This window comes from Sus scrofa, chromosome 6 (genome assembly GCF_000003025.6).
Source record: "Sus scrofa isolate TJ Tabasco breed Duroc chromosome 6, Sscrofa11.1, whole genome shotgun sequence".
NCBI classification, from domain to species: Eukaryota; Metazoa; Chordata; class Mammalia; order Artiodactyla; family Suidae; genus Sus; species Sus scrofa.
The window spans coordinates 96,337,250-96,363,190 of NC_010448.4; the positions used below are offsets into that span (position 1 = coordinate 96,337,250).

General features: G+C 40.4%; 1 protein-coding gene across 1 annotated transcript; it reads right to left on the minus strand.

The window, feature by feature from the left end:
• Window positions 1,034–25,565, minus strand: RNMT (RNA guanine-7 methyltransferase). Its single transcript, XM_021096015.1, is given in 12 exon segments — window positions 1,034–5,702; window positions 8,105–8,138; window positions 9,421–9,522; window positions 10,732–10,849; window positions 14,008–14,172; window positions 14,809–14,990; window positions 15,876–15,991; window positions 17,992–18,117; window positions 20,790–20,925; window positions 22,502–22,572; window positions 22,575–22,958; window positions 25,185–25,565. Coding segments are annotated over 11 exon segments (1,434 nt in total). The 5' UTR covers window positions 22,921–22,958; window positions 25,185–25,565; the 3' UTR covers window positions 1,034–5,664.

Consider the following 25,941-nt stretch of genomic DNA (forward strand, 5'->3'; position numbering starts at 1 on the left):
TCTACTTGTTCTGCTGGACTAGGAAATTCAAAACAACTTTCCCACAAAGACCTAGGAAATCGCAACAAAATATATTTTTAGATATCTGAAGGCATGTCAGAGTTCTGGGTCTAAGATCTGAGAGAAGAAAGAGACACAAAGAGATATGTATTCTGTTTTTGACATTAAGGTCCATGATAACGATATAATTAAGATGGTGTGGTACTGATGCAAGGAAAAATAAACTCATCAGTGGAACAGAATAGAGGCCAGAAACAAACACACACACATGTGATCACCTTCTATGTGACAAAGGTGGAAAACTGATGTTGTGAGGGAAGGATGGCTTTTCTCAATAAATGGTGCTGGGACAGCCGGAAACTCTATCTACCTTAAACTCTATTTCACGCAACTAACAAAACTCAATTCAGGGAGATTTCAGATTTAAAAGTGAAAGGTAAAACAAAAGATTTTAAAAGATTTTAAAATAAAACATAGAATATCTTCATGATCTTGGAGTAGACAAAGATTTCATAAAATATGCCGACTATAAAGGAGAACATTGGTAAATTATATAAAATTAAGAGTTGCTTTTCACCAAACATTCTCACAATACAATACATTCAAATAGGACTCATACCCAGAACAGACATATTTTAAAAACCAAGTCAATACAAAAAGTTATTTCCACCCAATAGGAAAATGGGCAAAACTCAAACATATGTACAAGAGGACAATCAAAGGCCCATTAGCATGTGAAAAGCGCTCAATCTCATTAAACAGCAGTAAAATGAAAATCAAAGCCACGAGATACCACCACATACATGCCAGAATAAAATGAAAAAGACTGACACTACTAAGTGTTGGTGAAAAAGTGGGACAACTGGAACTTGGAAAGCTGTTGGGTAGTATCCAGTCAAGTTGAACATGATGTTCACACTGTGACCCTACAATTCCTGGCAGAAAGGAGTACTCAGGCCGCAAAGTTCATGGATTAGAATATTTGAAGCAGTACTATTAATAATAGTTCCCAAACTAGGAATGAGCCAAATATGCATTGGATAAATAATATGTGGTTTATTCATGCATTGGAATACTATACAGCCATGAAAATGAGGCAAGTACATGCAACAAAAATCTCACATGATGTTGAGCAAATCAGCCAATACAAAATAATACATATGGTTTGACTCTGTTCATATAATGTCCAAAAACAGACAAAACTAACCTATGCACTTAAAAATCCAATCAGTGGCCAACCTTGGGAGGCAGTAACTAGAAGAGAACAGGAAGGGCTTTTGGGGTGCTGGGAGTGTTGTGTGATCTGGGTGCTAACTACATATGCATTTTGTTTGTGAAAAATCACCAACTTGTGCGTACCTGTCAGGCTTCAATAAGAAGTTAAAATCGTCTGCCTGTGCCAGTGATCAGCTCAGACTGAAGAAATGATTCCTCTCTCAGCCATCCTCACATCTGCACCCTGGACTTCTACGTGCCACTTCCAAATGGTGTCAAGCCCAACACACAGACTAGATTTGGTGTACGTCTGGCTACTAAGGGTGCAGGTCTATCAACATATGAAATCCCAGCCTTAAATTCTGCCTTCTGCCTGTGGATCATTCCCCTGCTACCCTCCTCCTGCAGGCACTCTAGCGCTCTCCTGTTCTCTCTGCCCCAAAACCTTCCTCAGGAGCCAATGCTTCCCTCAGGGAATATTTAAAAGGATGGAGCTCCAAAAGGCAATGTTTCCAGCTGCAGGTAGTGAGCAGTCCTCTAGCCTAACACCCAGGAGGCATGCATCATGCACCTGGAACACAGGCCCAACTTGGGGCTAGCAGGTGTTCAAACTTGGGCTTTGCCTTAGTCTCCTCATTAACAGAGGGCTGATGGTGCTTACCTCATACAGCTGTTGTAAGGATCACACATAACTTAGGAAAGTGACTCACATGAACCGGAGGTCAGCAAATGCCAGCTGTCAATGTGGCTTTAACCAAGGCAGGCTGTCCCAAAGGACGCAGGGCCTAGGGTGAGTCTAGGGCCCAGAAGCTTTGCAGCTAACCCAGCCGTCTCCCCAGGCAAGCCCAGGAGGGGTCATGCACAGCACTCAGAGAGGAGGCACACATGCTCCAGAGCTCTCTGGGAACAGAGGGGACATTGAGAAGGTCCCCAGGTGGAGAGTTGGCAGGCCCCCAGCCCAAGCCCCACAGGTACTGCTAAGTCAGTCTATCACTACTGAACAGGCACTGTTGCCACTGCAATGACTATCTTCCAAGAATGAGGGAGGGATGGCTGCTGTCAGAGGGGGAAGGAAGACATCCTGTATCAGGTGTGCAGCGCTTGACATGGACCAGGGAGGTGGGGATATGCTTCCTATTTGACCAAAGTGCCTGTAGGTGCCACGGGCATCATGGCACAACTGTGACCCTGGGGCAGTGCTCTCCGGGTCTGGCCTCTACTTTAAGACCTGAGGTAGACAACAAACGATGGTCAGCAGCTAGAATGTCTAAGTAGGCAGTTCCTCCCGGAGGCAGATTCACACAAGAAGTCTTCATTATGAGGGTACCTGAAGCCCTAGCAACGGCAATAAGCTATGGCCAGCTGAGTCTGAGGGATGGCGGTCGGAACAGCCAACAGTGCTTCTGAGGTCCGCCTCTGCGGATTCACTTCATACTGGCCTCCAGCCCTGCCCACTTCACACCTCTGCTCTGATGCCCCGTAAGCACCATTACTGTGCCATTTAGGCAGCAACCACATTTTCCTGTTTCCAAGTTTGGGGAAGGGCATGCTAGGAAACCCTATCCCAACAACCCATCTTTCCGAATGATCACATAGTTGATTTAAGTCATTCTCTAATCAATCTTTCTCTCCCTGAAGGCAAATTTCTCTGGGTACCCCCACTAGATCAGAGGCTTGGTGGCCCCCAGTGCAGTTACCACCTGCAGGCTGTTGCACCTGTGGATTAGGGCACCTCCCCTTTGGATGCAGAAACTGGAAATGGCCAGTTTCTCTCCCTGAGCAATGGCCTACATCACAGCTCACGGCAATACCAGATCCCCAATCCACTGAGCAAAGCCAGGGATCAAACCTGCAATCTCATGGATACTAGTTGGATTCTGCACCATGAAGGGAGCTTCCCTCATGTGTTCTCAGTTACAGCACAAACAGCCAGGGTCCCAACCCAATCCTCCTAATTTCCCAATTTCTTTCCACAAATGCTGTATCTGATCCTCACTTCTACTTTCATCCTCAGAGGACGAATTGAATGGCAGGTCTGAAAGTACATCACTGGCCTGACAATGAAAAGCCACAACCCCCTCTCCTAAGTTTCCACAGGTCTTGGATGGAAAATGAGCAAGTATTTAGATTGCAGATATGTGGGGGGAGTCCACTGCCCAGACAACTCATGCAGCAGGACTTGAGGGAGGAAGAGCAGAGAAGGCAGCGAGGCCATCAAAGCTCTTAGGGCAACAGCAGAACCCCAAAGCCCCCAGCGTGGCTCCATGCCCACCCCCTGCCCTCCCACACCAGCTCCTCAGACCCCCCTCAAGCGCTCTTTGCTCCTTCTATCCACGAAAGGCCTAGCGCTCCACCTTCCTTTGCTACCACCAATGACTCCGTCCTACGGGAATCCTTCTCTTCCCCAGTTATCCATGGAGTGGACAGAGCAGGAGGCCAAAAATATGCTTTACGACTTGTTCAGAATAAACTAAGACATCACATGAGGAGAGTGATAGGGAATAAAAGAGTAGCTTTGCAGAGTCTACCAAACTATCAAAATACTTTCCGGCACTTGCCCCAGAACCGAAATGAACCTGGACATGTAGCACTAAGAGTGCACTATGCCCACCCCCTCATCACTGTCACCAACCTCAGCAGGCTGGTGGCAGCCACCAGTGAGAAGTGCTTTTTATCTTTCCCCAAATGACTTAATGATGAACCACCACTAAGGCAAGTAAACTAGTAACAGTTTGGAGACTGATGGTGGAAGGAACAGAAATTAGGTGTACCATGCTGTCTTGCTAAAAGGTCTCCTACTCTAACACCATGAACAATCAACACACATAAGTGAATGAAGAGATGACACTTTTTTTTTTTTGGCCATGCCCGTGGCATGTGGAGGTTCCTGGGCCAGGGACTGAACCCACACCACAGCAGTGACAATGCCAGATCCTTAACCCACTGCACCACAGGAGAACTCCATTTTTTCTGGGTTTTTTTAAGACTACACTTTTTCAACAAGTACCCTGAATAATTATAGAAAGAAGAGTCTTTTAAGAACCACGCATGAAAGAAATGATTTTTTAAAGAGTATGAAATAATAGCTCTTTAAATTCAATCCACCTAAAAACTGGCAAGTTTTCCAAAAGGTGATAAATTAAAGATAATAGTTCATGTAGGCATTAGTTTTGGAAGAGTCAGGTAAGAAGCCAATGCTAACAACTGTAATGGTTCTGAAATGGCAAATACAAATCCTGAGTGGGGATGAGATGCAGGTCACTGTGCCAAATACAACGTTGTACTGGGAACAGGTGCTGCCTCTCCCTGGCCAAAGGGTACTGGGTTCCCCGGCAGGAAGCCTCCCCCTGCAGCGTCTCTGCCAGCTTCCTTATAGTCACACACCCACAGCAGTGCCACATAAAAATCTGAGGAAAATGTGCAAGACGTTCATACGGGAGGCTCATTAAATCTTGAGAAAAAAACCTATGGCATTTTGGTTCAGTAAAGAAATGAATTATATCCTTGATAACTTGAACCATTACTTGCTGTTGTAGGAAATTCTTAAGAGAAAGTCCCCAACATTCCAAACAATTCTATGCTGGGATCTGAAATGTTTTATCCAGTGCTAGAATTGCATTGTATTAGCAAATAAAGTAGCTGTGATTTATAATGAAATCTAATAACCGGCTAAAATATTAAGTATCTTTTATGACCACTTAAAATTTAGGGGTTTTTTTTCTTTTTCTTTTTTGCTTTTTAGGGCCGCACCCGCAGCATATGTAAGTTCCCAGGCTAGGGGTCGAAGGGATCTGAGCAGCATCTGCGACCAACACCACAGCTCATGGCAACACTGGATCCTTAACCCACTGAGCAAGGCCAGGGATCGAACCTGTATCCTTGTGGATCCTAGTTGGGATCATTAACCGCTGAGCCATGAAGAGGACTCCACTTAAAATTTAGTTTTAAACTTCAAAATTTGGCAATATGTATTGAACACTTACATTCAATTGTACAGGATACAATTAATTTCATCTTGAAAAAATACTAATAAAACTAAGGAAATGAGCACACACACTCACAAACCAGTACACTCTCTCACCAATTCTACAACTGTAATAAATGTAATACTGTAAATAAGCACCAGACAAAGCAGAGCACTGGGGAAAGAACTCAGTGGCTTTAACGAGTATGTTATAATTTTTATAAGCTAGGAGAATGGATGCAAATGGAATTCTTAGAACATTATTTAAAAATAGACTTTTAGAGACAAAGGTCCTGACTCACTCTTATATACATATAAGTTCATCTGTCACAGACAGCAATGTTGACTTTATACACTGTAGTTTCCAGCAGCATCCTGCACACTGAGAATAATTAAACAAGGTTGTCAGATCTACACAAGATGGACCATTCAAATCTGTACAAGGTGGAACACAGCTGTCCTGGGCTACGGAGTACGTGATGTGCTCACTGCTGCTTCTCAAATGCAAAAACCAGGTAAATACCTAAAAAAAAAAAAAAAGAAAGAAAAGATAGAAGTTGGTTTCTCATATCCTTAAGGCAACAATCTTGGTCTTGCTCATAATTTGCTGGAAATTCTCAAGCAGCTTTTAAAGAGGAAAAATTGCATTATTTCTAAGAGTTCTTCAATTATTTTGAGTCATATTTAAGCAGACATGGGATCATATCTGTTTATGTGAAAACAAATATACACTTACTATAATATTCAGTGACATCACAGCCCTGGAGAAAACCAATTCAACAGTTCTAAAACTCTCTACAGTTTGGGGGAATAGCAAAAGCAAAGCAAATGAAAACTTAAAACCCTTATGTTTAATTCTTTTTACCTGGAATAACTGTACTACTGGGAGTGCATGGGTACCCCAAATTTTCTACTCAGGAAAAAAACCAAAACTAATAAAAAATTGTAAAGAACATATGCAACATGCATGTTAACATTTATCCAATTATCCAACTGTTGTGTCGTAGGGCTTGGTAAGGGAAGTGAGCCAAAGCCACGTGATTCCTGAGGGCCCAGCAGAGACATTCCTGCATGTGCCTCCCCACCCCGCCCCCCCAACCAAGAGCATTCTCCCCTAAGAAAAAGGCTTCCTGCTTTGACCTGGGTTCAAAGACATTTGGATGCAACCATGGTTCCCACTCTGCACTCTGAGGTTCAGACTGACTCTATCTTCTAAGAAGATACCAACACATCTTACAGCTAGGAAAACAACTGGAAAAATGACATCTCTTCAAAACATCACAAGGGTGTTAACAGTATTCACTAGGACACTCAACCAGAAAGTCAAGATAAGAGGACATGTGGTGTGCGTGGTGTGCAGTCCTCACCCCTTGCTCAACTGTGGAAGAGGGGTGGGTGGACCACAGAGGAGCGCTCTGCCCTCCCAACCCAGCCCACACAGGAGCACCACGGCAGTCTCTCCAAACACTGTTCTCATTATGCTATTCTTTGTCCCTCATCCAAAGGCTCCTTGGTCTTCTAGGAGAAATGAAATGTGGCTGGTGGCAGAGTGGCCAGATGGTCAGGTCACAGAGGGTAATCAACATGCACACTCTGCTTGAGGGTAAAGAAGCAGAGGCCAGCAGTACTGAGCCTTCCAGCACTTCCAGCGATCTTCCTGCAGCCAAGCCTGCCAGACCCACTCCAAGCACACCTGTACCTACTGCAGGTAACCTTGTGGTCCTGACTGGCCTTAATTGAGGGTCATTTAAGACCTCTAAGGAGTTTCCTTATGGTGCAGCGGGTTAAGAATTGAGAGATAGGGGGAAGGAGAGCGAGAGAGAAAGGAAAAGAGAAAGAGTGAGCACATGAGACAGGGACAGAAAGAAAGAAAACCAGTAAGATGCAGTGCCTGATTCCAGACCAGCAATTAACAATAGCAGACTCTGGGGGGTTCCGGTCACGTCTCAGCAGTTAGCATCCACCACTAGCATCCATGACGATGTGCGTTCGATCCCTGGCCTCGCTCAGTGGGTCAAGGGTCTGGCGTTGCCATGAGCTGTGGTGTAGGTCACAGACGCAGCTCAAATTCCGAGTTGCTGTGGCTGTGGCCGGTGGCTACAGCTCTGATTGAACCCCTAGCCTGGGAACCTCCACATGCCGTGGGTGTGGCCCTAAAAAGACCAAAAAAAACCAAAAAAACAAAAAAACAGTAGACCTCTGGAAGGCACAGGTATACCGTTTACATTTTTATCCTCCAAAGTCCTTTCACAGATCTTTATATGAGTCAATACTCAAAATGTTTATTAAATGGGTTATCTTTGAGCTTCCCTTCAACATGACCATCACATATTTACATGACGAGTGGGGTGATCTTTTAGGTCCTCAGGTGCCATAACCATCATCCCAGCAATGAGGCTCAGGGCCAACTCCTGCCACACTCATCTGCTGAAGCACAGGATTCACAACTGGCCAGGCCTCAGACTTCTCTTTCAAAGGCAGGGATGCCCTCAGAATGTCTCCATCATGGCTGTTCCCAATCCCACAGCCTCTACAACACCCTGCTCAGTGCTGGTTCACTACATGTCCCAGTACTTCTTATGCCTTCACTGTCAACATGAGAGAGATCAAGCCAAATAAAATACATGGAAGTGCTCCACAGGCCAAAATGTCCAACAGAAATATGAGGTAAAGACAGCACATACGGATGGCTTCGTCGCATGAGCAGACAATGAAAATATTCACGAAAAGGAGCGTCTTGCATGTATCTCCTCCTGCCCCTAAACAGCTGTGCCAGACAGGGGTGTCGGACACACAATGGGTTCTGCGCAAATATAATCACCACTGCTCCCCGCCCCAGTCTAATCCTAAAGGTTTCAGATTTCAACTGTCACTTTGAAACAATCTTTGAAAATGTCAGTAAATTCACACATATGCTATACTTACTTGTAGCTTCCCATTCAGATTTACTTAACGTTCCCTAAAATTAAAAAAAAAAAAGAAAGACAATTTCAGATTGAATACGGAAGTGCACATATGCTTATATTTCAGTTAATGGAGAGTTCCCATAGTGGCTCAGCAGAAATGAATCTGACTAGTATCTTTGAGGATGCAGGTTGGATCCCTGGCCTCGCTCAGTGGGTTAAGGATCCAGTGGTGCCATGAGCTGCGGAGTAGGCTGCAGACATGGCTCGGATATGGCATTGCTGTGGCTGTGGCATAGGCCAGTGGTTACAGCTCTGATTCAACCCCTAGCCTGGGCACCTCCATATGCCACAGGTGTGGCCCTAAAAACACACACACACAAATCAGTAATGGACAGAGATGCCCTAACTTTGCTATAAAAATACAATGACCATTACTATTACTATGATCCGAACATACAACAGAAATCAAGGAGGTTAACCTTTAATGCCATTTTCTTACCACTTTTGCCCTGTGCCAAACTCTCTAAACCACTGATTTTCAACCAAAGGCTAAATCTGCATAAAGATGGTATTTTTGTGTATGTGTAACTGGAAAAAATACCAATCTCACATTTTTAACTTGGACAATGAAAAAATAAAAAGGCCTATCTTGAAACATCAAATAACCCCACATGAGGGAGTAAGATTTTTGTGTTTTTATAAGAGAAATCACAAGATAAAGTATGTATCATACAAAGGAAATAAATTGTATTTAGTGATATACTTGATACTTTGCAAAAGCACTGAGTAACAGAATATAGTGGCAAGTCTAGTAACTAATATCATTCTGAAGAAGTAATGAATGTAAATATTTCTCTAAGATGTGAGCAGAAATGCGTTATGCAAATATCTATAATTTCTATTGATGACAAAGTCACAGCTAGAGCTAATACCGCTGCTGTGGTTGTCTTACATTCATAATTGAGGAAAATGTAAACTTCCACACAGAAGTCAATGAAAATCAAAATGTAATTTTTCCCCATCTAACTTCGTAAGTCCCTAAATTTTACGTATGAACACTCTGAGTCAGTAGTGTTTTGGTTAAGATTTAATGATATAATGAGGAAACGCTCAAGGCCAAGCCTATAATTTTCCCCTCCTTACTCAAATAAAACACTCCATTCTCAGTTCATTTATTCTATATTATACAGCTATAAAAAGACACCATAACTTAAGAGAGACAGATTAATGTATAGTATCTGATTTGTAATTCAGTGAACCCAAGTACTGTAAACTAGTGAAATAATTTTCTAAGTTTCTATTTTCTATAAAACGTGTTAAAAAATGAAAACTCACCAAAGGTAACCTCACTTGACTGTTCTTCATGTACTTTGCTGCATGTTCATAGTCATCTGCCTTCTCAGAGGCAAGTCTGGAATTCTCGCTTGCAGGGTATGGCTAGGGAAGCACATGAAATTCTTTAGTTGAGACATTACACTGAAATTTACAGTTCAGAATGAAACACACCAAATCACTGAAATAAAATAATTAAGACAATAATGTCTAAGTATTACTTCAGGAATACAAACTACACATACTTTTGAAATACGAAAAAAAAAGCGAAGGAAATTGTCTCTGAACAAAGCAACTGTGTGGTTGATGCTGAGCATGATCAGAGCACCTGCAATCAGAGATTCAACACAAGGATCAACAGCATCCTGAATCACCACCAAGGACCACTGGACAGCAAACACTCACACCTCCCCAACTCCCAGTCAAAGGTTTTTTCTGCTACAACTCAAAGCTGAAGGAAATTACCACCAGAAGAGCTAAACATTCATATGAACATTATGGTGACTTAGCCATGGAAGTATGAATAACAACTAGAAATAACACACATCAAACACTCAGTCAACAGAACCCTGGGAGTTCAAGAAGAGAAGGAAATATCCAGCCTCCAATAAGGCAGTCTCCACATTTCTATGGGAATCCGAAGAAAGGCCTCGAAAAATGCTGTTTCTAAGGGGAGCTAGCCAAATGTTTATTTAAATTACTTCAAGCACTATTTTTAATCCATTTTAAGTACTGGCTCTTTATATTACGAAGCAACGAACTACATAAACTATTTTAACAACCATCTACTCTATAAAGTTTTAATTTCTTTTCGTCCTGTTACAATAGACCAGTTAGCAAAGAACCACTTTTAAGAAAATGATCCAGAAATGTTTACTTTGGTATCTTCTTTCCCCCCTTTCTCTATAAGTATCCTACAGCAAGCTCAGACATTAGAAATTTAGCTATCTGTTTGCTATTTTCAAGGTGTTTCGTCTTTGGGACATCCACAGTGGCCAGAGGCCAGGGTGCTGCTCAATAATAGCCTGCAGTACACAGAGCAGTCCCAGAGGCCAACAGTCCTTCCCAGGTTAAAGCAGTACCTCTTAAGAAAGCAGAATTCATGAGGGCATCATTCATTCATCAGGTATTTCCTGGGCACCCACCAGAGAAAGCTTTTGTACTCAGCTCTGTCCAAAGCACTGAAGAGTCTAGAGGTGGCTCAGATTTACATATCTGTGTAATTTATGTACTGAGTGCATCCCTGCCCCTGAAAGGAAATCTCAGAAACAGCCAAACAAGTTTACTACAACTGCTCTACTTCTAAACACTCACCTCCAGGGCTTGCATTCTTTTTAACAGCATTTTATTTTCATTGTTCTTTATCTTTTCCTCATAGAATTCCAGAAACGTTTTTTGGTAGACTAGTTTCATATTGTACTTCTTTGCCATTCTGTCCAAAAAAGATTATTTAATGAAAAGGCTTCCAAAATATCTGTAACTCCTCACACAACAGTGACATCTTCTGGGCTTAACTAAAAACCTTTACAAATTCATAAGAGGATGATGCAAAATGAGTGGAGAGCAACACACCAGTGACCAGGCCTGTAAGGAAACACGAAGTTAAATCTCACTGGGTCACAGGGGGCTCTGTTATTGTGAAGTGAGATGAAAGGCTCTGAGATGGGGACAAGGGCCATAAGGAACACTTTTCTACCAACTCCACCTCATTTAACTTGCTCTCTCACGTCGCACGGAAAATAGCTGCCAACTTCCTTCTTAAAATATTTTCTTTCCTCTCTTGGATTTCCTGGGAAGACACACTACTGATTTTTGTCCTATACCTTGGACTGCTTCTTCCCAGTTCGTTTTACAACTTCCAAATGTCCAGATTCTGCAGCGTGTAGTCCGGAGGCCAGCTCCCTGTCACCCAACTCACACAGCTTGCAAAGTACCACAGCTGAGGCCTCTCTTCTGTCACTCACTTAGCACACCAGGACTGTAACAGGCATTCTCTAACTTTCCATACCCGGGTCTGAATCCCACTAGCCTGTTCTCCTGCCCACCTCTGCTATTTCAGCAAGTTCATCTAACAGACTCCTACCAGAAACCTCGGAGTTCTCCACATCAGCCCCTCCTATGCCCCTGTGGTTGGTCCCCAACTACAGCCTCTCCGTTTACCTGTAAAACCTACTCCAAATAGGCCCACTCTGACTCTGTCATAAACCACCATCCTGCTCCAGCAACCCCGTCCACCCAACAGCTGTACCACTTCACTATCTCCCTGCTTCTATTCTTACACTCAACCAATTTTCCAACTGCAGTCAGGGTAACCTTCAAAGTGCACACGTCCCTTTCCTCCTTTACCCCTTTCACTGGCTCTGCAGCACACTTTAGGCACAAGTCAAGTCTGTAACATGGCCTTGAAGGCCTTCATCTATGCAGGAATGCTGCCTCATCTGGAGCCACTTGGACACTGACTCCTTAAGACCCAGTCTCAACGGGTTTCCTTCAGCTAAGCTCTGTCCCACCTTAGGGCCTTCACACATGCGGTTCCTTATGCCGGGACACTCTCCCTTCCTGACTCCAACTGGCCAATGCGTCATCCTTTAGAAGCTAATTTAAACATCACTTGGGAGTTCCCATTGTGGCTCAGCAGAAATGAATCTGACTAGTATCCGTGAGGATGCAGGTTCCATCCCTGCCTTGCTCAGTGGGTTAAGGATCCAGTGCTGCCGTGAGCTGTGGTGTGGGTAGCGGCCCCAAAAGACCAGCTTCCTTAATTCCTCAATTACATTACGTCTTCCTGTTAGGCTTTGTGTATCTTTCCCTGATGCATCTGCCAAAGTTGTTTACTATGTGAGGATGATTTCTGGCAGCAGGTAAACGAGGAGACGAAGAAAAAACTATCTTTTCAGAAAAAAACTCTGAAAAGATAGACGGGAGGGCTTGTGAGGTGACAGGTGAGGGGATGGGGGTGCAGGAAACATTTGAGGACCCCCTGGATTTGTATGTAAGAGGCATGTGTAAGGCAAGAGTCCCTCCTTGGAGGGACAACTGGAGTAAAGTTGAAGTCTCTTCTACTGCAGACAGTTCATTTTTTATCACAAATATCCAAAATGAGCCTTCAGAGATAAAACCAAGTTTTATACCTAAGATATAGCATAATTACAAAGAACTGAGATTCAATGACCAATTTGAATAGGTCTGCCACACATAAAAGCATATTAATGAAATGGCAAAAGGACATCTCAAAATTCCTACGCATTTTCAGACTGTCTCCCTGAATATGCTTCAATAAATAATTTTTTAAAAATGTAGATAGTAAAGTGATGACTTTGAATTTATGTTTATCATCAGGCAATTTAAACAGAAAAAGTGGCTAGTGTTTGCTTATCATTAAAAACAAAAACTTTCATTTTATTCTTTATTCTTTTGGGGTATACTCAAATTACCAACTTTGTCAACCAAAAATATCAGCTAACATACAAAACATGTAAAATGACACACTAAAAATGTTAATTACTTCTTTCATTAAGTTGAAGAACATAACAATTTCTAAGTTTGCTGATTTTAAGGAAAATGTGATTTAAATTTTCAAATCTTATAGTTCATATTTATAAATTGTGCGTATTTTCCAATGTTCAGTCACATGCTAATTTTTTTCCTATTACTGTATAAAACTTTTATATACTATGGAATGCCTGAAAATCTGACATCCATAATTTTATAAGCTGCCTGAGATACAATTCAAATAATCACCAACCAACACAAGCAAAAAATAAAGCTCTTCTTTTTCCTCAGTTAATAAAGACATGTTTTTTTTGGGGGGGGGTGTTTGTTTGTTTTGTGGGGGAGGCTTTTTTCTGGCCATGCCTAAGGCTTATGGAAGTTGCCAGGCTAGGAATTGAACTTGAGCCACAGGGACGACAATCCTAGGCCATAAGGGAACTCCAAGCAGGAAGCGCAGTTTGGTCAGCTGTGACATAGCCTGCACTGAACTTGACCCTTCCTCTCTCCCTGTCAGGGAAGCCCTTAGACCAGGGGGTGTCACAAGGTCCTCAAACCTTCCCTGATAAAGCCCGAAACCCTAGCTCTTCCTGTGTCTGGTCTGCCAGGACTCCTAGGAAATTAGATGCACCACTGAAAACATGCCCGAATCAAGATTTTATTAACACCAGTGCCCAAGAGACATAGGCGATTTCATAAGATTTGGTGAAAAATAAAACAACTTCTAATATCTATCTTTGTTAAAAGGAGGATCTCTGCTTTGGGAAGACTCATCTTATGTTACTAAAGGTAAAAGCAGTTACTTTTTAAAAAAAATCTTTTGCTACTTGTAGAATCAATTATTTTCTGCCATAAGCCGAGGGCAATAGGCTCCCTTTCTTACCTACTGGATAATTTCAGGAACAAAAAATAAGAAATCTGTGGCACCAACCCTGGGTTTGAGGTTAGCCCCTCCCCCCCCCCCCGCCCTTTTTTCTTTAAACAAAGCTATACTTCTTTGGATCCCACTTAAAATAAGATGACTAGAAGTACTGATTTTTTTTCCTTTTCTTTCTCTCTTATGGCAAAAAGAGAACAGTAGCAGATTAATGACATTCTTACTCATTTAGCAATGGAAAATAGACCAAGAATTCAGGGACATCCACAACACCTTCCAAGTTGAAGTCATACTTGCAGCCAAATAAAGGATAATCTCCTTTCTTCTGAAATTTCACAGTATATATTTCATTTCCAAATGATTCTGTTTCTGAAGCTTCAAGGCGTCTTCTATAAAGGTTATCCGCAAATCAAAATAAAAAGATTAAATTTGTTATTAGGTAGAACTTGTTCTAATACAGATAGCACAATTTTAGGAAGACATTTGATTAGCTTTTAATTGGATTTGAGCTACTTTCAAGAAGCAATACACTAAAAAATCATTAACAATCTCATTAATAAAATTAGGCTGAAAGCAGCTGACAGCTGGTTAAGTCCAGTGCCTCATATCTCATCTAGAATTCATCTAGCAATACCACCTCTGGCTTTTGGCTCGATGTAACATCAGTCTCCAACTTACACATAAAGATGTGTAAAGGTTTGTCTGTAAATCTGGCTTTTCAATTTAAATTTTGAGTATCTACATTAACAGTGTGCTCAGCCCTTGTGTGATCAACATGGCATGTTTTATAAACTTTATTTCTGATAAGCATTTGCTACTTAACAATAAGCTTATTTTGGAAGTTCTCTTGTGGCGCAGTGGGTTAAGGATCTGGCATTGCCGCAGCTGCGGTGCAGGTCACAACTGCAGCTTGGGTTTGATCCCTAGCCCAGGAACTTCCACGTGCCATGAGTGCGGTCTAAGAAAAATAAAAATAAGCATATTTCTGAGTGTTTTACAACCACAATATATTTAAAAGTACTTACATCAATTCAAAGCTATTAGGAGTGGTACCAATAAAGTAGCCTCCAGGGCTCAGCCTCTCACAGGCATTTCTGAGCATGATGTCAGCCTGCTCGTAGGACTCAAACGAGTAATGGCAGACGAACTGACAACTGCAGATGTCAAAGCACATTTCTGGGTCACGAAACTTATCGATCAAAAGTTCCTGAGACAAATTAAAGTGGGTCAAAATTCTGAAGTTGGCTGCAACATAAAAACTTCTCAGTGAATTAACTTCTAGAATCAGAGTCCTTAAAATAAAAATGGAGATTCCCTTCCTACCTCCTTTATTACATGTCTTAAGGGTCATAATAAAAATGTTCTTTCTTTCTTATTCTGTGGAATATGATTCCCATTTTCACAGTGATTTTAAAAACTAGAGATTCTAAAATCACGCTTAAAAAAGTATTCGTCAATTTTGACATTTAAAGGAGTCAATCCTTTAATTGACTCTACTTGGAAACTAATGAAAAATAATAAACAATAACTTGGGTTTAAAGAAAAACACAAAGCTGGCTTTTGGGGCATTTTTAAAAAAATGCAAAAGCATTTTTAAAGGTTTCCAACTTCCCAGCAGTGTCCTACCACTTCTCCTTTCCACTTTCACAACCGAAAACACAATGTTTAAGATTAAAGTAATAGCTTCATGAGCTAAAGTCAGATAAGACAGAGTTCACGGGAGGTGCCTTTGTAAGTCTTCCAAACATTAGATGTTAAAGAAGTTCACCAACAGGTGGAAAGTGGAAGACACCGGACTCTGAGATGCTGAGAAACCACCCAAATAGGTTATCAGGTGAACAAAACATAAGTTCAGATCTATTTCAAATATTAAAAAATAAATCTTGTATATGAAGAAATGATTAAAAGCTAAAAATCCCTAGCAGTACTCAGAGGGTCATTAAAGGAAATTTAGCATGAATAGAATTTCTGATTGAAACTGAAAATGCATGTCCTAACATTTTAACATCTCAAAGCACATTTTTAAAAAAGAGCTGATTTTTAAATCATTTACCCAACCTAAAAACACAAAAAACAGACCAAAAAAACATACCTTTGAACAATCAGCAGTAATAAATTCTGCACTGAAAATATATTCATTGTCACGACAACGATTTTTCATGTCCTCATACCTCTGCTGACACTGTTTGACAGAAACATCAGCAATGTCTGGAAGGGGGACAAGAGTTAGTAATGTCAACGAAGGCCCACAGAGCTAAAATGGAAATGCAAAAAAGGGGCACAATCTAGACTTTATCTCAACTGATAAACTTCGGCATGGAATCGTGCCTTAGAAAACAAAAGGCCCCATTATTTTCAAAAGTAAATGCCCCATTATTTTCAAAAGGAATTAAAGCTTTCTCAAGAGGTACTGACAACAGAAAAGTTCTATCAGGATTTTTAAATGCTTAAAAAATTTAGATTCTAAATTCAATTATAAAACCTAACCCTATATGCCCAGCTTTTTACATTTTCTTAATAAATGTCACCTGCCTTTTCCCAGTGTTGAGGTTTGCACTGCTGGTGCAAAAGCACTGGCAGCGGGCACCTTATCATGAACACCAGGTAGGAGAACCAAAGGTACTGGCAATACTTGGTAAATACAGTTTTGACTGCTATAAACCAGCAGAGAAAGAAAAAAGAAGAAAAAAAAAGCCAATTTCATTTAAGAATGTCATTGATAAAGCAGTACAAATTAATTTTATTAAATCTTGGCTTATTACACTGTGTGATGAAATGGAAGGTAACATATTTCTGCTACACAACAAAGTCTGAAAAGATCTGCCTTTGACTGTGTTGTGAGCTGTACTGGGCACTTTTTCATATAAAATAATTTCACTTGAAAGAAGCACAGACAGACAAGCTGGTTATTCAGACCTAGTAATCTGACAGCCATTTTCCTGAATGAACAAGGTGAGTCTGCCACTTCATGGAAGCAATTTGTTACCAATGATAAATTTGAGCTTTCAAGTGAAAAACTTCCACCCACCACCATGGGCTGGGCATCTTCCCAATAGTTTTTTGACTGATGGTGACATTAAACAAAAGTGATTTTTTGATGCCAACATTCAGAAGATCTGTATGACTTTAGTGAACATTATTTTCCATATATTACAAAATCTCACAGGGCAAAAGATCCATTCAAAGTGCAAAACAGATGGATGGATTTAAATAGAACAGAATATGAGGAGTTCCACTGTGGTGCAGTGGGCTAAAAATCCAACTGCAGCAGCTCAAGTTGTTGTGGAGGCATGGGTTTGATCCCTGGCTTGGCACAGTGGGTTAAAGGATCAGGCAGTTGGTACAGCTACAGCTTGGATTCAAGCCCTGGCCTAGGAACTTCCATATACCTCTGATGCAGCCATAAAAATTTAATAATCATAATAATAAACAATAGAACATGAAAAGTCCATCACTTCAGTTTCAGATTCCTCGTTGTAACTAACTTTTAAGGAACTACCACTTGTTGGATTTTGATGTGGCAAAGACAAACCTCCTCAATTATCTGAAAATACAATTACTTATCAAATAAAACACATCTCAACATGCTTATGCAGAAACAGGTGTGAGACTCCAGCTGTTTTCTACTAGCCCAGCCTCTCTAAAGGAATTCGCAAAAATATTTTTAAATGCTAGTCTTCCCACTAAATGTTATCGGTCATGAATTAAAAATATTTTTAAAGCCTCCGTTTTAATTTCTATAACTGTACTGTGGTTCTGAAACTGAAACATGACAAGCGCCAAGTGAGGTGGTGCGGGGCACTCATTGTCGCCCATGTGCGGGAAAGAGCATGATGCCTGTTTGCCCCTCTTCAGGGTTAAGACTGACCAGTAGGTTCAGATTTTGATTCATCTGGTTAAGTCACTTTCAACCTTTCCCCTAATAGGTCTGGCATCTTTTTATGATCATGTTTAGATCTATTATTTCAGCAATGGTAGAAAATTTATTTATTATGATTTTCCAATAAAGAGGAATGTTCTCTTTTCAAACATCTGGTTACTTTGCAATATGGTTCATATGGGGACAGAGAAAATAAATAACTCACTTCCCCCCTTAATTTATGAATTTCAGAATAATGAGTAAGCTTCCTTGATCCTTCCAAGGGTGAACAATGAGATCCCTTTGTTCCATTATGCTTTAATCCACTGTAATCATTGTTCTATCTTACCAGTACAAACTAGCTTGTCAATTCTTCCCTTTTTCCATTTGAGCAAATCTCCACCTTTACCACATCCCAGGTCCAAAACAGTGATATCACGTTTTTTTTTCTGCCGCACCTTCTCTAAAAATTCTCCTAGAAAAGAGAAAAAGTCATAATAAATGAGGACTTTTCCATTTTTACTAAAACATAAACTCTTACCCCTAACCTACTAACTTCTGCCTGACATATAAAATAAACAGATTCATTAATATAATTACTTGCTAACACTTGGAAATATTTAAAAACTTGACTAAGAGTTAATTAACTTGATCCTCTAGCATTAAAGATAAAAGAGTATATGTCAGATATTTCAGAAGTGAAGCAAGGTTTTTGAAAGTTACTTTCAGAATCAGATTCAATATTAAATAGCAGACATTTAAAATTCTAATTAATACAAGAATACCCAATGCTTCCTTCTGATAAAAGAAAAACCATTCATAATTTTTCGTAGTTCTCTTTCCAAAGCCAACTGTTCAACTTATATACCTAATAAAAATAATTATGGGACAAGAAAGCTTGATTTTGATAAAAGATGTCAAGCCTAAATAATTATGGGACAAGAAAGCTTGATTTTGATAAAAGATGTCAAGCCTATCTCCAAAAGAAATGTAAGAACAGTCAAAAAACTATACATACCTCTTAATTTCACCATTATCAGAATTCTTAAAAACTCTGCAGTAAAAATGGAATCTTTTATCCCAATCTACCAAATCACATTACAGCCAACAAGTGTTATTAGAAGGTCCCCATACAACACAAGCCAGATGGTTCAAATAATAGTTAAAGGTATGTTAATATTCTTAGACAACTGAAATATTCAGCAATTCTAAAATTTGATAAAATACTGAGTCCTAGATCTACTCTTCCTGTCACTCTGACTTTAATGCTTTCTATTTCCTATGTGTACTATTTTGACTGCTAGTACTCTTCTGTATAGATACTTCTGCCTTTCACTGTCTGCAGGATCTTAATTTCAACAGAAGTATAAATGTTCCATATTTAAGGTTTTGCTACGACTCTTAAGAAAATAGCATAAAATACAATATGGAAACAGTGAAAACAACAAGAACTATAAAATCTTATTTCCTCACATTAAGACTAATGAGAGGGGTAGTCTTCATGAAACATTTAAAGGTATCTTTTTTCATATTTAAGAATCGTACTCAACTATTACCAATCCATAAGCACCAACAAGGAAGAGAAAATGAATGACAAAGAGTGGGTAGGTGTTGAGAATAGAAAGAAAAAAGCCAGTGAGGAAATGTGGCACAGAAGACCCTGATTACAGGATCAGTAAGACAGGTACAGAGAGAGAAGCACTGAGAGTTGGTAAAATAGCTCAAGAAGAAATGGACACCCAGATGCTGAGAGAGGAATTTCGCTAAGTCCAAGTGTTTTTAAAAACTACCCATTTTCCTATTTACAAAAATAATATAACAATGTGAAAAAATATGGCTGAACTTAAAAATACTTATTCAATAAATAAATACATGAATAAATGACACATCAGGAAAAATACCCAATGATAAGTTATCTGCATTACTGAGGATGATGAATGGAAAAGCTGAGATAGAAAATATTAAAATGTGTTTGAAATGAGTCCACTTCCGAGTCCTAACACATCTCAGAATGGATAATTTATCTTTAAAAATTAGTAAATTATTGTCAGAATTAATAGAAAGTAGCCACAATTAGTCCTTAATTCTTTACAGTGTAACTACAAAAGCACTCTTATCCTGAGGTTGACTTTTAAAAAAACAAAAACAGAAACCAAAATTTAAACACACTAGCTTTAAAAAATTCTCTACTCTCAATTAAGTGGCTATTTAATGTACTCAATACACAAAGCAATAAATATATCTTGAATCATATTTCCTCCACTGACTTGCATTTTAATTTCAAAGGTGAGTTTCCACAGATAAGATGCTGTCCAAAAAGTTGAATGTCTTCCTCAATCCTTAAAGTAAACTTCATTTTTCTCCACACACCGTATAAGAAAAACAAGTTCAAAAGACAGTCAACATACATGACCTTTACAAATTAAAAATCTAAAAATAAAAAAATCATGGCAAAGTCCATTTTCTTGACTATATGGAACTTGAATGTTTAATTCAACAATATATCATTGCTCCAAAACTATTAGAGTAAAACAGATTATTTAACACCACTAAGTAAACTTAACCCTAAATAAATAAGAAGTACACTGCTTTCTAAAAGCCTGACTAACTTATCAACTTAAAGTTGATACCAAGTAATCATCAATATCTTATATAGTCAACCATATGTAAATACAAAAGAATTTACCTCAAAGGCCTAGATTTAGTTTTGGCTCCAGTTTTACTTAACCAAGGTCTGAGGATTAAGTGACTAGTAGCTAAAAAAATAGTAGCTTTCTGTATGATTAACCACTTGGGGAGGAAAAAAATGAGACACGAGCTAAAATTAAAAATTCCAAATTATAGGAGTTCCCGTCGTGGCTCAGTGGTTAATGAATCCAACTAGGAACCATGAGGTTTCGGGTTCAATCCCTAGCCTCGCTCAGTGGGTTAAGGATCCAGAGTTGCCGTGAGCTGTGGTGTAGGCTGCAGACGTGGCTCGGATCCCGCGTTGCTGTGGCTGTGGCAGTAGGCTGGCAGTTACAGCTCCGATTAGACCCCTAGCCTGGGAACCTCCATATGCTGCGGAAGCAGCCCTAGAAATGGCAAAAAGAAAAAGACCAAAAAAAAAAAAAAAAATCCAAGTTATAAATCAAAAACCAATCATACCAATGAGGACACTTTTCATCCAATTATTAAAGTTTCTTAGGTAAAAAATTCGACTTTGGCTACGCTTCTCTAAACCAACTTCCTGGAGTTCATTGTAGTGAGCAGCCACTGCTGAGCTGTGTCCTTCTTCCAAGTTCTGAAAATAAAAGAATGAAACAAAATTAAGAAACTGAACAAGGCAAAAATAAGTCTAAAAGAGCATCTGACCTATATGTGGATAAAATTCTGAAATTGGTAAACTATTAAGCAATGGCATAACCACAGAAATCCCACTGATTATAATCACATGCAAAGTTTTCCTATTCCCTATTGTTAAAAACCAACTATTTAAAAAATTTTCATCTTAATCTTTCGTTTGTATATTTTAGTACCAATGTTTTAATAACACCAGTACTCTTCCAGAGTTCTGATTTACACAATTCAGTAAATCTCACTCAGTGGATGAGGTGCCTACAAGTGGATAAATACAAACAATTATATTACATATAACTGTTGTGGGTGTTAAATAAGATGATAATACACAAAGAGGTTAGAGCTCAATAGGCTACATTCAGTGTCAGTGATTTCTATTATTTGCCTGCTATTAACTTAATTCAACAGTTTCAACTTGTGTCTTCATCTAAGATCCTGAAGCATTCTGTAACAATGCCAGGTAGGTAAAGGGCTTCAGATTTCCCCAATTCTCTGCTCAACCAAAGTGCTTCATCTGATACATAAAATCAGTAGGAGGTTTAAGATTTTCTCTTGAAAAAAGGGTTTTACTGCTAGTCAAAGTCTGCAAACTATGTTTATAATACAAGATGCTCTGTATTACAAGGATTCAAATTCCACTAAGGACAAACACCTGGCCTATCTGCCACTTTCTTCCCTGATGGCAGAATTTTACTCATTCAGCGTAATCCAGATCCACCTCAGATTGTTACAATACTAATCCCAGATGAAAATGGCTTACTAACCCTTGCTTTATAACATCCCTGCTAAATACCAGGCTTAGCTAAAATTGTATATAATCACCCTAACAAGAAGCTGGAAACAAGAGTTTATGGAATTACATTAAGAAAAGAATGTAAAGCTGGGTATTATTTTTAAATTTATTTTTTACATGATAATCTCAACTACTTCAAGACACACAAAAAAAGACGAACAACTAATTAAAAAGGAAAAGAGGTAACTCATCTGGACTTTATACTCTTTTGCCTTTTTGAGAACACAAAGAAAAAGCAAACTGTAAAAACTGCCTTTTAAGTTTCTATTCAAAGAAGACTTCTGAAATAACATTATCTCATAAGCAGAAGTTTTACCTAAATAAGAACAACTGAATTATGACTTAAACCCTAGTTTACGAAGATATCTATTAAAAATAGAATATCCTTTTTTTTTTTTTTTTTACAGCTACACTCAAGGCATACCAAAGTTCCCAGGCTAGGGGTCAAGTTGGAGCTGCAGCTGCAGGCCTACACCACAGCCACAGCAGCCAGATCTGAGCCTCGTCTGCGACCTACACGTAGCTCATGGCACTGCCAGATCCTTAACCCACCCAAGGCCAGGGATCCAACCTGCAAGCTCATGGATATTAGTTGGGCTCCTTACTGCTGAGCCATGAGGGGAACTCCCAGAACATTCTTAAATTATGTAAAAAACAGTATTATTTCACAACTGCTCCACATTCAAATTTGATATATTCCATTACTAAAAAAATAAATTCGACACACCTTTCGCTTTTCAGGAACATCCTCAAGTTCTATTTTTCTCTTTTTCTGAGTGCCATCTCCAGTAGAAGTTCATCTTTTGTAAAACCATCACTTTCCATTCTTCTTTTCCTTGAAATGCCTTCATCATCTCCAGAACCTTTTTCCTCTGGGACAATTCCAGCATCAAGTTTTCTTTTCTTGGATGGAGTGTCTTCCCCACAACTAGAACTTTCCTTTACAAGATCGTCCTCAAACGCCATTTTTCTCTTTTTTGGAGTGCCTACTAGCCCACAAGTAGGAGCCTTTTCAGAAAGCCTGGTCCCGGGAGAGGTTGTATTTTCATCAATACTGAATGAAGATTCAGTTTCTGAATCTATTGATGTCTTTGCCTCTTTAAGAGAGAGCTTTTCACATTCCTCTGCTTTTGCCGAATTTTCCATTTTTGATTACTTAGATGGCACAACTTCATGAACTAACACTGAAATGGCAAAAATTTGATTCTTACTTGTAAACACTACTGCTGAGATTTAAAAAACAATTTATACCAGAAACAAGCCATTTAATTTCAATGATCAACTAGTTTACAAAAACTCATCTGAGAATACTGAAAACAGTATCAATTGATATAGACTGCATATGAATTTTTGAAAATGATAATATGGAAGTACTGATTATAATCCTGGAACACTTTTACTCTCTCTTTTTTAAAATTTTATTGGAATATAGTTGGTTACACTTTCACAATCTTATCCACAAAAGTAATCATTGGCATTAAAACTGACAAGATAAAAAGAAACTTTTTTAAATAAAAAATAATTTAAAAAGGGGAGTTCCCGTTGTGGCACAGCAGAAACGAATCCGACTAGGAACCACGAGGTTTCGGGTTCGATCCCTGGCCTAACTCAGTGGGTTAGGGATCTGGCGTTGCCGCGAGCTGTGGTGTAGGTTGCAGATGCGGCTCAGATCCGGTGTTGCTGTGACTGTGGGTAGACCAGCAGCTATAGTTCCAATTTGAGCCCTAGCCTGGGAACCTCCATATGCTGCGGGTGCGGCCCTAAAAAGCAAAAAATAAAAAATAAAATAAAAAATAAAACTGACAAAGTCAGTTCCATTTTTATCCTGTTGCCTTGTTTCGCAAACTGTGTTCTGGACACTATAACAAATTCATTAGGGCACAACAGAACATTTTATTTAATTTTTTTTTCTTTTTGTCCACACTTGGAGCATATGGAAGTTCCTGGGCCAGAGATCAGATCCAAGTCACAGCTGCGACCTATGCCACAGCTCTGGCAAAGCTGGATCCTTAACCTGCTGTGCCACAGTGGGAACTCCAGGAAATATATTTTATTTACTTATTATTATTAAAATATAGTTGATTCACAATGTTTTGTCAAGTTCTGTTGTACAGCAAAGTGACCCAATCAAACACATTTCCCTGTGCCCATCCATTCCAAATATAACATTTTGCATCCAAAAAAAGAGATTCATACTGCAATCTGACATCTGAAAGGTATCACATACACAGCTTAAGAAGAGCACAGTTTTAACCGAGTAGATTGTATCACATTCCTTTAAATGACATCAGAACCTGGTGAGGCTGAGATTTTGCTGGCACCACAGAAAATCAACACAAAGAACAAGAAAAGTCTGAGAACCTACAGCTGACTGCTAAAATACTTATTTCATAATGGGAGTCAGAATGAGATTAGAAATCCAAGAAAGCAGAATGGCTGGACAAAAAGTTTCAAGACTCAGCCAGCAACTTAAGGACCATTAGTCTTTTTCAAATGTATTTAGGCCTATGTGTGAAATGGGAGTTGGAGAGAAATAAGTGAACTATTTACTGGATAAGAACTTAATAAGTACTTCAACAAGTTTAGTTAACTCCTACTACAGAAAAGCTCAATAAGGCACTGTGAGTGAGTCTTCAGAAAGTTTACAGCTTATATATACCACTATTAAAACGTTAGGCTGTATTATTAAAACCAAGTGGAGAAGAGAAAGCAAAAGTCCAAAACTCAGTAAGATTCAGCAAATTCAGAACTTAAAAGTTACAAAGAGAGAGACAAAGTCTTCTGAGTATTTCTTCTCTCTAGAGCAGAAATAGTCACTTAACGAAATGGGTAAAAAATCACTCTAAATCAGTAAGGGTTTCAAAGGATATTAGCTTTTACTACCCAAGGTTTGAGGTAACAAAATACCAAGACGTGCCAAAACTGGAAGAACTGAAACAGAGAAAAAGAATTACCCATAAATGTAATTTTCTGAATAACTACTTAAAATGATTATCTAATAAAACTGCCCACCAAATTATCAAGTCCCTAGCTCTCCTCCTTGCTAATTACTTCCTAATAAGAAGTAGAAGCCGGTTTTAATTCCAAATAAATCAAAGCAATTTATTATCTTTAGCTATAATTAGTTTTAACTGTAAATGTAAAGCCTAAATTCAGTATTGGGAATGTAAGTTAAATTTATTTATATTTATCTGTGATATTTCCACAGATGAGATGCCCTAAAGACCATTCAGTCAGAATAAACAGCACAGAATTTCAAACGACCCCAGAAATGGGTACGAATGTTTGGACCCAACATCCCAGTGGAATAATGATTAAGCTCCCGACGCAAGAGGACTGCCCTTCGGAACCCTGGAAGAAAGACTCGGGTAAAGAGTCGATAGACACAGCCGTGGATGCGCATCAACGACCTGCCTGGCATCTCCGTGACCTGCGCAGCAGTCACCCCCGAAGTTGCCCGGGGACGACGGGCCAGGAGCTCGAGCTCCAGCAGGTGAGCTCCATGTCTGAACTGCCAGCCAGCCAGCCAGGTCTCCTCAGGCCCAAGGACGCACAGAGCCGCCCGGGGCGGCCCGGCTCGGGTTCCAGCCCTCCGCGCAGGCCAGGCGGCTGGCCGCTCCGGCTCCGACAGCCTGGCAGTCCTGAAGCCGCTCTCGGGTCTCTCCGACCTGGGCGCGCTCCGCGCCAAGGGGTACCGGTGTCCGCCGAACAGCCCGGCCAGCAGTCAGAGCTCCCCTTCCACCCGGCGGCCGCCACACACAAAGGGTACGGACCCAGCGCCGGAGCCACACACTCACCGTCTAGCCATCCACGACTCTGTTTGCGGAAGAGGCGTCTCGCCACGCGCGCGCTGTGACGTCACTACCGGGCAGCACGGGATCACGTGGCCCGGAAGCCCGAGTCCCGGCATGCCGCGCGCCGCGAGCTGAAGGCGCCGGCACTTGGGGGCGTGAGCGCGTGGTTGGCGGGGTCGCGTGGGGCGGGCGGGAGGCGTGGTCGCCTGAGCCCGAGGCTTCTGGCGCGCGGACCCCACGCTCTGCTGGCGGCTCTGTGGGGCGACACGGCGGGAACTCGGAGTGGTTCGCCTGGACTCTGCTGCGGGGAGCGGCGGCGGTCTCAAGTCCTGAGGTAGCCCGGGCCTCTGAGGGCGGAGTTGGGCAGTCCTCA